Below are 13456 nucleotides of genomic sequence, written 5' to 3'. Positions count from 1 at the left end.
TTGAAAAATAACTACATATCAAGAATTATAGCCATGAGCGAGATTTCAAATAGCTCAACTAATAAAAAATTGTTATCATTGAATAAGAGATTTGATATACCAAAAATTTATTGGTATTTTAACTTAATAATAAAGGATAATCAGCATGAACTAAAATTATTTCTTTTTTATTTTATTTTTTATAAATTATAGCCACAAAAGGCACTAGAGATACCATTAAAAATCTAAACTAAGAATAGGTTAAAATCTCCAACTTTGGAGTCTATCAAAATCATCCTAATTAATTCATGACATGATCAAACCACTTTTATGACATAATTTGCATGTGCATCACATGGATTAGTGATTTATTAACCAAATAAATATGACAAGAGTAAAAACTACACTTTTCTGGGACCCACTTCATATGGACTTTGCTGAGATGGCATGAGAATTGGACACAGTATTAAAAAAAAAAATGTAAGGTACAAAAGCTGAGAGGAGTTGAACCCGGATGGGGCATCATTCGTGGATCCGAAAGTTTAGGTTGGAAGTTGAAACTCGAAAAATACTAAAATTATTTCCTTTTTTTTTTTTTTTAGTTTTCCTCAACATTGCTTTCTTACAGTCACAGTTGCTTCTTTCACAAAGACTCTCATCTCCATAAGCCATCCGAAATAAACACTCTTTCTCTCTTTATCACCATAAAATATCACATTTCAAGTCTCATACAAATCCGCTTGTTTTTTGGGTTTCAATCTTAACAGTTACCAGGCATGTCTCTCTCTTTCTCTCTCTCTCTTATTGGTTTCTTTTGAAATGAAGTGAGAAAAGGAAAAAGAAAATATGAACTTGGAACTGATTTTTGTGTCTTTTTATGCTTTATGAAATGAAACTAAATCAAACTGAACTCAGCTTCTAATACTGTTTTAGCAGAATTTCTATTTTTATTTTTATCTTTTTTTCTGTTTGTCTGTGTCAGAAAAGAGTACTGGGTTTTCTTTAAAAATTTTAGTTAGTTCTATCAAAGTTGATCACTTTATGTGCCAGTTATATGTGGGTTAATGAGTTTGAGTTATTTGATCAAATGGGGTGTTTCATTTTGTTGTAATTTTGAGGATTTCATTGTGCCTAAGAAAATTAAGCATAGGCGGCTTTTAGTTTGGATGATTCTGGGTCACATTTTGTGACTAGGATTGATTTGAAAATGTTGCTGATAATGGGTTGGTATTTTTTTGGGATAAAGTTTTAAATTTTTTCAACAATAATATTATTTTGTTTTCTTTTTTGTGATTACAATTTGCATGCTTGGGATTTTTTAGTTCAGGTACTGGTTTTTTTTTTTGTCTATATTTTAGTTAGTTCTATAAAAGTTGATCACTTTATATGCCAATTATATGCAGGTTAATGAGTTTGATTTATTAAATCAAATGGGGCTTTTTCTTTTGTTGTAATTTTGAGTTTTTCATTGTCCTTAAGAAGATTAAGGCATAGATTACCTCCACTTTTGGATGATTCTGAATCACATTATGTGACTAAGGTTGGTTTGAAAATGTTGCTGATGAGGGGTTGGTATGTTATTGGGGATAAATTTTAAAATTTCATTGATAGTATTCCCCCTCCCCCTGGTATTGAGTCCATTTTTTTAGGTTTTGCTACTGGAATAAGCATTAAGTTATGTTTTTATATTAAGGTATATTTTTATACTTTTTTGGCATAATTTTGTTATTTATCTTTGGAGCATTTTTTGTTAAGGTAGAAGTGGAATTAATTTATGATTGTGAATGAAATTTGTAGGTACCCTTGGTTTGTCTGATTGGAAGCCTTTTATTCTAGTTTTTCTTGGCTTTGAAAGGTGGTTTGGTCTGGTAACAGACACATTGTTAATTGGCTTATAGTATGCATCTTAGAGCTTGATTGGCTTCGTATATTGGATGATGTATGTCACATTGTTGGGCTCTTCTACTTTAATGAAGATTTGGAATTTTTTTGGGAAGAATGCTAAAATCAAGTGATCTGCTGGACCCTTAAATTTGAATTTCATAGTTTATCATTAATATAATTTGTTCGTGTTTAGTGAACTGCAATATTTCATTATGCAGCACTGATGCTTGAGGTGGTAGATAATTTGCAGTTGGTTCATTGTGATAATTTTTTTTTTCTCCTTCCAATCTTTCTCTTATCAATTTTTTTTCTTCCCCAGGTCAAAGCTGATTGATTGTGTGTTATGTGGAATCTACAACTGTATAGGAACCTTGCTCTTCTATAGTTTTGGAGTTAAGATGAGGACAGGTTCCATGTGCTTTTCCATCTTGCAAGTTCCTAGATGCGGAATCCCCACCTTAGCTACTTTTTGGAGGGAAAGCTTCCACAGTTTGAGTAGGACTGACAAAAACAGTTCTAGCTTTAGGCTACTTGGTTCTAATATCTATGGGCTTGAGAGAAGTTACAATAGGAAATGGACTCAAAGACCTGTATTTACAAACGCAGAGGGAAGAAATAAAACCACCCAGCAAAGCAAACTGAGCAACATTGGGCATGAAATTTTAGATGGAGTGGTTTCAAAAAGTGATGCATTTAGTGTAAATAAGACAGAACTTAGTCAATTCCAAAATATTGAATACTGTGATATTCGACAAAAGATTGCTGAGAATAAGGAACTGGCTAGCCTGGTGACAGTTATTGTTTTTGACATCGAGACAACTGGTTTTAGCAGAGAGAATGAACGTATCATTGAGATTGCACTTAGAGATCTTGAGGGTGGTGAAAACAGCACTTTCCAGACTCTAGTAAACCCTCAACGCTTTGTTCCAAATTCACATGTTCATGGCATTACAACCCGTATGGTCAACAAACCTGATGTTCCAAGGTATTCTATATTTTAATTGTTTGATATGCAGTCCCATTAAAGAAGTTTAAAATAATAATAAGAATAAATAAATAAAAAGTTACGGCTTCTATTTTTGTGTCATATGTATGGGCAATTAATTCAAATTTTGTAATAACTCTTCTCCACTTGTCTGTGCCTGGGACCATTTATTGATGTGATCATGGAATATAATTTATATTTGCTATTCAATTTTTTAGTCATAAAATGACTCCAAAGTTTCTTGTTTTCTTTTCATTTTCTCAGTATATGTTATTAAAGATAATTTTATGACTTTATACTTTGCTTTCACATTTTTGAAGGAACCTTGGATCATGTGTGCGTTTGTATTTGCATGTCTAGAAAGCATACAGAAGTAGCATATATATGCCTGGAGTAATCAATTGATACCAAATTCTAAGGTGGTAAGTAAAAATGGAAACATAGAAAGTACTTCAAACTCCAAAGTCTAAAATAATCTTACTCCTATCTGAAAATTTGTATTCAAACATGATTAGGGTAAGAACTCATGGTTAGGACCAAGACCAACAAACAAATTGTTTTTCATCACAAGTTCCTGCATAATGCTTCTGATAGTAGTAAAGCTGTGACTTCACTAGACATAATTTATAGATTGTATGACCAGCACATTCTGATTATTGTAAAGGAAGATCTATGACACAATGATAACATTGGATGATTTGTAAATTGGTCTGTTGGACATGGACACATTATGGCGCACTTAAGGATGTGAAGACTTATAGGATGATGAAAATGCCTGGAATCTGAATTGGGCACATTCATTGTTGAAGTACCTTAATAATATGGAATTATGATGAGGAAGGTCAACAAGTCATGCATGTAGTGAGGAAATGTTTTGATTCTGAAAATATGGTCTAACTCAAATTGTCTATCTAGATAAAGTGAAAGCTTTAAAGAGGATTTATGCTTTATGCTCTACTCCAATTTTTGGCTAATTCCAAGGAATTTTACTTCTTTAAATGTCCATCCAGCTTTGTTCTCTAGTTTAGCCAATAAATGTTTCAACTTGTTAAGTCCTGGAATTATGGATCTTGTTATTTGTTAGAAAAGAAGACCACAACTGACATTAAACACCTGAGGAACACCCATAACAATAGAAATGGTTCTGCAATTATTTAGCCAATAAGCTCTGGCCCAGACGACGAGGTTATAAGTTCAATACTCATGAGTGCATGTGTGATTTACTAAACCTACCACAATTTTAGGAAACAATCTTGCTTATAGTTTTAAATGGTTAAGTAACTGTGGATGACTTAATCTGAAGTTGATTTCAATGGTTGATTGAATTTTTGCATTTTATTTCCATTTTTTCATTGGTAAGATGCATACACATTCACTCGGTCTTGAACCCACGATTTCATCCTTCACCTTGTTTTTATAAAGAAAGGAGATGCCATTGGCTCATTGGCTTTTGTTTTCTATTTCGTTGGGTAGGTAACTTGTAATTTAGGTCTCTCAAGTTTGTAATCTCTTGTGCACTGATAATAAAAGCGTCAAGCACCACATAGCCCTTTGAAGCTCTCAGACGCAAAGCACAAGTGCTCTTTATAGTAAACTAAAACATAAAATGTTGAATAAAATTAAAACAGGAATATGTTTTGCCTATTACCTTAAATGAATTGTGCAATTTATATAAAGTTTGTCAGTTCAAATTTACAAAAGTTATTTCAATTTCTTAAAATTTTAATAAGTAAATTTGATAACAATTATGAAAATAGACTAAGTGATAATAATCTAGTCATATAAAGTTGAAATATAACATTTTTATACGTAAATTTAATATCTTTGAATGAAGCATAAGGTTTAATCAAAATGTATCCTATAGGCTAAGACCAAAAAACACAAGAATAATAAATTATCCTTGTTTGTGTCTTTTGATAAGTTTTATTTATTTATTTATTATTTATTTTTATTTTTATGGTTCATGTCATTTCCTTCAAGATCAAGTTCTTAATTTAACTACTAATCTGAAAGGTAAACAAGCTTTGCTTCAGTTAAGCGAAGCACTTGGACTTTGGGCCTAAGTATGATGTGAGATACCCCGAGGACAGGCTCTGTTCCCTGGCTGTAGTGTGTTGCTAATGAGGGTTGGAAAATTGCTTGTTTATTTAGATAGGTTATTGAGTATCATTAAACTTATTAGCGCCCATATTTTACTTATTTTTGCTCAGTAAAGTTCAGACTTGATTACAATCAAGTTAACTTTGGTTTTGTGAATTAAATGTAGGATGGAGGACCTGATACCAATCTTACTGCAGTTTGTAAGAAGCCGTCAGAAACCTGGGGGATATGTAGTGTTGGCCGCTCATAATGCTCGCAGTTTCGATGTGCCTTTTTTGCGTAGTGAATTTACTCGTTGTAAAGCTGAGTTTCCTTCAAATTGGTTGTTTGTGGATACGCTTACTCTGGCACGTGAGATGATGAAATCCAAAGGTCAATCTCTCTCTCAGTGCACACACAAACATTTTTTTTATGTGTGTTGGCACTTGACACAAAGAATTTTTATTGATTTTATTTACAGGTGAAAAAAGTACTTCAATTTCATTGCAAGCCCTTCGGCAAAGCTTTGAAATTCCATTAACCGGTAAAGCTCATAGGGCCATGGCAGACGTAGACTTACTGTCTATAATTCTTCCAAGGCTGACTTTTGTGCTGAAATGGTCAATCTCTGATCTTATAATGAAGTCGTTCCTTCCCTCAGATTCACCCAAATCCAAGAAGAAGAGTTTGCGCTAGTTTCCAGCCATGAATATGCTTCAGTAGTAACCATTTTACTATAACCAATAACTGATTGGTCCAATGATATGGGGTAAGGCCTGCAAGAGAATAGAATTCATTTAAGCAGGTTAAAGAGTTTGAAATTCATTGATGTTGGTGACCATGCTTGGGGTGGCATACAAGTATACAACCAATAATTGGGTTATTAGTTTTTGTAATTCAAAGAAAGAAACTTTATTGTTGTAACTTTAAATCATTCATTACAATAAAAATGTCATTATTTATTCAGTCTTAAAAGTTATGGTCTTGGGGCTCAAACTTTTATTGCCTTCTTCTTTCACTTTAAGTATGTTTGCTAAAGGAATGGAGTGATTCAGCTTTACTTGAATAAGAGGAGGGCTTGAATAACTTGTGGATGACACAAAATGTTAGGAATGATGTGCCAAGTAATTTTGGTGCATGGGTTTTGTTAAGAGTTTTCATGTATGTTGTTTGAACCAATGCTAGACAGACTGAGTTTAACCTTGGAGCTTTTTACAGTTGATGGGGATATCTGGATACATGTTTCTTTTCCACATGATTATCTCTGTAGTAGAAATGGTACCCCAAACAGCAAATGCAACATAGGCCTTCTCAAAAAGTCATTCTTGTTAGAATACCTTGAATGATGCCCAAGCAGCAAAATGGAATGTAGGCTTAATAAAAGTCATTCTTGAACAAGAAAAACTTTGAATTTGAAACATCTTTAACTTTGAATCTGTGACACATAAAAGATGGAATGTACAAGGCCTAATCAAAGTTATTCTTCGACTAGAAAACTTCGAATTTGACCCACATAAAAAGGAAATGGATATGCACGAAAAAAGGTTAAAGTTTGCTTTCGTTGAGAGTCGAACTCAAGACCTCCCGCTTACTAAACGGGTGCTCTAACCAACTGAGCTACGAAAGCTAACTGCTTTACACAGTTTCAAAAAAATATATTACTTAAAATACTGCGGCTTTTCAGATGAACCTTTCCACCATATCATTCTTTGATAACAAATGGAAGTCATTTAAAACTGCCTGTATGTGTGTATATATATAATTTGTTAGTTCTGGTTTAATATATTGTTGGTTTCGGTTTTAGTACAATACAAGTGTACTTTTTTTAAAATTGGAATATAGTGGAAACAAAATTATATTTTCATACTATTCAAGTCATTTAAACTAAAGTTTCGAAAGATAAATCTTTCTCTATAATATCTTTATCCAGACAAAAGGGAATTGTGAATTGGTGGATATTTTCATTTTCTAAAATTTTACTTTTGTCCCAAAAAAAAAAAAAAAAAAAAAAGAAGTGAAAGCGTGTCATAGTTTTAGCTAATTTTTAATTAAAATGAGAGATAAAATAACGGAAGTGAAAGAAAGGTTGTACCGAATGAAAACAAAATGGGGATACAAAACTTATAAATCTCAATCCTTATTGTAGTTTCATATCTCACAATTTTGTTCACAATTTATTTAGATGACAAATTGTAATTAGTGAAATATTATTTTCACATGGATTCACAATTAACACAATTTTTATTGTACACTAATCACAACATGTCACCTCAATAAATTGTGAAATTTATTGTGTCACTGTTAGTGCTGGCTCGATGGTGAAAGCAATTAATGAGGCCGCCTAAGGCCCCAAGTAAAAAAAAGGCTTCCAAATTTTAACCAATATGATTATTTTTATCAATATAATAGTAATAATTAAGCTCAAATATTAGCCAACAAATAAAATAGTATTTTTTTATCAAACGAAATACAAATAAAAAAGAGAGAAAAATGTTACGTCCACCACATTTTTCACAATACTTTTACAACACATTCTAAATAACAAATTGTTATTGATGACAAAAAAAAAAAAAAAAATTAGTATTAGATTCAAATTAAAACCAGTAACAACTTAACATCTACGATTTGTTGAGAAAAATATTGTAAATGTAATACTTCTAAAAAATAATAGCAATACCCAAAAAAAATTCACAATATCTTTCACAATATTTGAGTTCACAAATTTTTACCAGTTCTTATCTGGGTTTACCATTAACATCACTCTTTTGCTTACTGCTATTAATCTGCAACATCAACGGGTGTAAAAAGTTTTGTCAATTTTTTTGTGTATATACTCTATAGACTCAAAAAAAAAAAAAAAATGTGACTTGTATTAATTAGTAGTAATTTTGCATTTAAAAAAAAAATCAGTTTTCACTTTGAGCCCCAAATACATCAAGCCACCCCTGGTCACTGTACTAAATGTTTACACACAGGCACATACTTGGAATTGCCATGCACCTCCACAAAGAAATAGTTTCATACCAAAACCTGATGCATTAATTTTTGGATGTATTCATCTTTATTGCATGAGAAAAAATCGATAGAAACAAATAAAACAGCCTCATCACCCTGTAAGTCGAACTCCAAGGAGGAACTAAGCCATAACCCTCCAGGAGATCAGAAAAATCAATTACATGTCCCATTGAAAAATACCCTTGCCAATGGAACAAAATACAATAGCAGCTCTATACATTTCCTGGGCATGAACCCTCCCACCCCTTTTCCCTTCTTTTCCCCTCCCCAAAAACCAGGAAAATGAAAAGAAACAAATAGATACAGTCTCTTTATCAAGTATATTGGGGTTGATTGAATCTCCCATGATCTTCTCGTGCGCACAGCACACCACCCTTTCTTCGCGTGTTAAAAGTCTCAGGGGAGGGTCACAACAATAAGAATGTAAGCGAAATCTGGAGATAACAGTGCCCAAAGATTACAAGAATATCTCCTTTAGGATTAGCAGAACCAACATGACAAAGCACATGATTATGAGAGCTGTAGCGCACATCACCATTCCCCCTTGTTTCTGTGTCTTCTCTGCCTGCAAACCCAAAGCACCCAACATAGCATTGCTATATAACCCAGAGGCTAAGAAGAAAGTCCAAAAAAAAAAAAAAAGAGGAAGGAAGAAAGGACCTTCTGCAGCTGCTTTAGCCCCTCGTCCACAGTGGTTGCAACAGTCTGAATGTTGTGGTCTATTCGATCAACAATGGTGCCCTGGTCTATCACTAGAACTGATAAATCCTTCATAATCTGAGCAAGCTCATTTACAGATTCCACAACCTACACAAGCATATATAGAAAGAAGGAAAAAAAAAAGATTTAATTAAAAATAATTAAATAGCAGAAGGTTAGTGTAAAGCTATCTTGATAATGGTGCACAAAGAAATTCTACTTGCCTGTTGGATCTCTCTTTCTCTTTCGGCAGTGAATGCCTCACTTTTTTTGATCTTGGTCATTTGATGTTCACTAAACACCTAACATATTATTATACTATATTAGTGTCATCTGAGGTAAGGTTCAGGCACAACAGTAAGCTAAATTTTCAGAGCAAATCACGTATAGTACAAAGAATTTGGAGTAAAAAGATCATTTGATTTAATACTTCTTGTGATTAATTTAGCCAAATGTACAGGAGAAGGTTAAAAAGAAACACATACAATGTTGTCCAAATCCTCATCTTCCGTTATAGATCTACTTCCATTTAGATTCATCTCTAAATCAACCCCATCTTGACCCTGCAGCACAAAATAATAACAGACGAACTTTATGAGAATATATGCTTTATAAGCTATTCAGTGCTCTTGTGGTTATGAACAAAAGAGATCCGTTCAAAATATTCTAAAAGAAAAGTAGCAGCATCAAGGGCTGTAGTTTTATTCCATATATTGGAACCATACATGACAAAGCATGCTTCCAAGTGCCAAAGGAGGAGGCACTGAATTGTGTGACTTTGTAATTGCAAAGTCACTATTGTCTAATAATTTTTCCCTCTAAGAGGAAAATTTGGTCTGCACCTCTTTTTGCTGCCTGAGGCGCTTTAAATAAGTTGACTGTTTCTTGCGAAGCTCCATTGAAAGGTTCTGAAGGTCAGTGGCAAGAGAGCGCTGCAACAGAAAAGTGCAAACATAAGCATAGTTCACCAGAATAGGCCCCTGTTTGAGAGGATAGAAGTTGATATGTATATGTTTATATTGGTTGCAAATGCCATATGCAGGATGATGGTTTATACCAGAGTCCAGAAACAAAATAATTGACAACCCTCTTGTGCAAAAATCAAAATATCAGAGACAATCAACATAGCTGTGCTAGCAATGATAAGTAACACATCTTGCTGCAAGTCATACCTGCACATTCTTTCTAACATTTGAATCCTCAGAAGGCCCAGCAGCAGAAAGTCTCTGTAGTTTCTTCTCTGATCTCTTTATCAAAGCAGTTATCTCTTGTGTAAGGGACTCAATCAAATGTTGATCTTCTTTACCATCTCCAAACGAAGGCATTAAAGCCTTTCCATGAGCCTTGGCTAACTCAGCCATTCTAGTCCGTGCACGCTGTACATTTGCTGATATTTCTTCAGACACATCCACCCAAGCTGGAGGTAGACCCACAGTAAGTGCACCCTTACTGCAGCCAAAAAAAAAACATATGACTTCCCCCTAATATTTGCTACATGATTGGGTGCCTAACTGAGGAAAATGTGTAGTACTGAAAACGTTAAGAAAAAAAAAATCCAACAGAAGAAGAAAAACTCAACAGAAATCTATAGTTGCCTTCTACTATATTATATATTCACATTAATTTAGCCTTTGGATGTCCCACCAATGCCCTTGGGTCTCACACCAACCTCCAGATAAACCATCTCTCCTGGCTTAAACTGCCACTGGTATTTCACTTCACATTTTTACACTCCAATTGCAATATAAATCAGATATATCTCTAACACTACAATATTGAGAGGCAAGCCTAATGCACTTGAAGCGCCTACTTCATCTACCAAAAACCTTACACAAGCTCCACATAAAAAAGTTATGTCCCTGCTATATTGGAACAAAGCCAAACAAAGGAAAATCCAAATTATATTGCACCTCACCCATCTTCATAAACTTAAAAAATGCTAGCAACACTAAGATTGTTAGACCATCATGACTTTCGACACTAAAAATCAGGCGACAGGCCCACTTGTGGCATAGTCTTCTCGTATTTGGAATCTAGTTCCCTTATGTTTGATGTGGACACTATGGGGGGAGTGTAAGGTTGTACATTTGAGAATTTGGAAAGTTCAAGGACATATTTGATAGAATTTTTTTCCAGATTGTTGTTTGATTGGTCCTAGTTGTGGGGTTTTACTAATTGTAACTCCATTACTAAGTTTTTAGAATCATCGTCCACTTGTACATAACATTTTGTAATTCTTAGTCTGCTTTGTGTATATTTTTCCATATACTTGAAGTAGGCTCGTTCAATAAATTGATTATTTCAAATTCCTTTACTTTTCCAACATTTTATCAGCAGCCAAAATCAAATTATACAATGATGTCCAGCTTTCAAGTCTACTAATAAACGCAGCTCAATTACGCTAATTAGCAACCTTATTCATCTCAGCTGTATAAGATCTTCGTCCTTATCATTTCCTAACAATGAAAACACTGAGATTGAAATTAACTCAGCTCAATTACACTAATTAAGATTGAAAATTTTCAATTCCTTTACTTTTCCAACATTTTATCAGAAACCAAAATCAAATTATACAATGTTGTCCAGCTTTCAAATCTACTAATAAACTCAGCTCAATTACACGCTAATTAGCAATCTTATTCATCTCAGTTGTATACGATCTTCATTTTTATCGTCTCCTAACAATGAAAACACTGAGATTGAAATCAACTCAGCTCAATCACACTGATTAAAATCGAAAATTTTCAATTCCTTTACTTTTCCAACATTTCATCAGCAACCAAAATCAAATTATACAATGTTGTCCAGCATTCAAATCTACTAATAAACTCAGCTCAATTACACACTAATTAGCAATCTTGTTCGTCTCAGCTGTATAAGATCTTCACTTTTATAATCATCTCCTAACAATGAAAACACTGAGATTGAAATCAACTCAGCTCAATTACACTAATTAAGATAAAAAAAAATTTCAATTCCTTTACTTTTCCAACATTTTATCAGCAGCCAAAATCAAATTATACAATGTTGTCCAGCTTTCAAATCTACTAATAAACTCAACACAATTACACACTAATTAGTAATCTTATTCATCTCAGCTGTATAAGATCTTCGTTTTTATCATCATCTCCTAACAAAGAAAACACTGAGATTGAAATTAACTCAGCCCAATTACACCAATTAAGATTGAAAATTTTCAAATTCCTTTACTTTTCCAACATTTTCTTAGCAACCAAACACACAGAGAAAAAAAAGAAAAAAGAGACCTTGAATTACCGGGATCCTCAGTGCTGAGAGGAGTGTAAGACCGATTAGGATGAAGAAGCGAGGCGTTGACCATTTCAATCACCGGACCATTACCGCGACCGCCGCCGGAACTCGTCGACGCCGGCGAAGAACTCGTCGGAGCCCTGACGGTCTTCAACGCATCCCTGTACTTCCTGAAAATCACCGTCCGGTTCCTCGACGCCATGGAAGAAGCAAATAAAAAACCACAAAATTCAGATCCGAGAAAAAAAAAACCCGAAATCTCTCAGATCTGAGCTTCGCTCATGGCCGAGCGAGCGAGCGAGCGAGAAAAGCCAAAAGAAAGCGAGAGAAAATAGAGAGAAAGAGAGAGAGCGGGTCACGTGAGTGGTGATCGAGGGGTCACGTGCGCTGTGGTGACTTGGAAATGTTAAAAAGAGCCGTGGCGTTATTAAAAAGAGAGAGAGAGAGAGAGAGAGAGAGAGAGAGACAATTTTAGTGTCAAGGAAAGAGGTTTGATTGGTCCAAGGAGAGAAAGCCAGTGTTATAACGGTTTGGTGTGGTTTTAGTTAATTTAATTTGTTGGGTGGGTCCCATATTAAATAGTTTTTGGTACAGTTGGTTTGGTCTACTACTATAGGCTACACCTATATGTGCTCAAATAAGTGCTCCAATTTATATTTTATAGAAATTTTTGAAAAAGTTTGAATTTATAACATCTGCTTCTAGTAATAAATCTGATGACAAATTTTAATGATAAGAGTTATCATTAGACCATGACACCAATCGATTTTTAGCGTAGGAAGAAATTGAACTCTAGATCTAATATTTATTCATCAGAAACTTTACTAGTTAAGTTAATTGGAACCCACATATTTAATAGAGTTAAGTAATTAAAAATCTAATAAATTTTCATATTGGATGAATTAATTATTTGTATAATTCCACAAAAAAATATAATAATTTTATCCATATGGCACAAATATGGTATGTATGGTTAAAATTTTATTATTATATTAAATATGAAATTATAATAAATGAACAAACAATGAATACAATTTTAGTTGGAGTCGTGTTTTGATTTTCCTTTTTTTTTTTAGAATAAAACGTTTTAAAATAGTTAACACATAGGTGAAATGCATGGTATATTGATTTTTTGAAATAATTGTGTTATATACTATTATTCATTTGATTTTTTTGAGACTTATGTTATAAATAAAATGGTAAACAAGGTGACGTTTGTAAATTAATAATTTAAAATATTAGCTTCATGAATAATTTTAAAACTATAGGGGAAATCAACAAATGAAAATAAATTAGATTTTAGCTCTCTTTCAAATTAAAACGTGTTTTAACTTTTTTTTTCAACTTAGATCCTATAGCCTATACTTTAAAGCATGTCAATGTTAGATGTCGGAATAACATGTCAATGTTAGATGTCGGTCTATTATTTGACACTAACACAGTTTTTTTTTTTTTGTTGAGAAAAACAGTAACACAGTTTAATAAACACAACACTAACAAGCTCAACATTTTGTATAAAATTAGTGGTAAAAGAGTAATGTTTTT

The 13456-nt window shown here is 33.3% G+C and overlaps 2 protein-coding genes and 1 non-coding gene across 4 annotated transcripts; 1 reads left to right on the top strand and 2 right to left on the bottom strand.

Annotated features, from left to right (window-relative positions):
- Positions 1 to 475: 475 nt before the first annotated feature.
- LOC142626940 (exonuclease DPD1, chloroplastic/mitochondrial) lies at positions 476 to 5923 on the top strand. Of its 2 annotated transcripts, XM_075800687.1 has the most exons (5): positions 517 to 753; positions 1777 to 1876; positions 2183 to 2848; positions 5115 to 5320; positions 5409 to 5923. In XM_075800687.1, the coding sequence occupies exons 3-5, from the start codon at positions 2262 to 2264 to the stop codon at positions 5621 to 5623; spliced, it is 1008 nt and encodes a 335-aa protein (XP_075656802.1). In that variant the 5' UTR covers positions 517 to 753; positions 1777 to 1876; positions 2183 to 2261; the 3' UTR covers positions 5624 to 5923. The 2 variants fall into 2 exon arrangements, with proteins under 2 accessions (XP_075656801.1, XP_075656802.1); XM_075800686.1 differs by lacking the exon at positions 1777 to 1876 and having other exon boundaries at positions 476 to 753.
- Positions 5924 to 6480: 557 nt separating this feature from the next.
- On the bottom strand, positions 6481 to 6554 carry TRNAT-AGU (transfer RNA threonine (anticodon AGU)). Its single transcript has one exon. It is a non-coding gene; the product is annotated as a tRNA-Thr (tRNA).
- Positions 6555 to 7965: 1411 nt separating this feature from the next.
- On the bottom strand, positions 7966 to 12217 carry LOC142626967 (syntaxin-43-like). Its single transcript, XM_075800720.1, has 7 exons — positions 11908 to 12217; positions 9814 to 10090; positions 9484 to 9573; positions 9127 to 9204; positions 8866 to 8943; positions 8603 to 8749; positions 7966 to 8507 (listed from the first exon to the last, which is right to left on the bottom strand). The coding sequence occupies exons 1-7, from the start codon at positions 12111 to 12113 to the stop codon at positions 8400 to 8402; spliced, it is 984 nt and encodes a 327-aa protein (XP_075656835.1). The 5' UTR covers positions 12114 to 12217; the 3' UTR covers positions 7966 to 8399.
- Between the last annotated feature and the right edge of the window lie 1239 nt (positions 12218 to 13456).

This window comes from Castanea sativa, chromosome 3, assembly GCF_040712315.1.
Source record: "Castanea sativa cultivar Marrone di Chiusa Pesio chromosome 3, ASM4071231v1".
NCBI classification, from domain to species: domain Eukaryota; kingdom Viridiplantae; phylum Streptophyta; class Magnoliopsida; order Fagales; family Fagaceae; genus Castanea; species Castanea sativa.
This window is presented reverse-complemented; position numbering and strand designations above follow the sequence as displayed.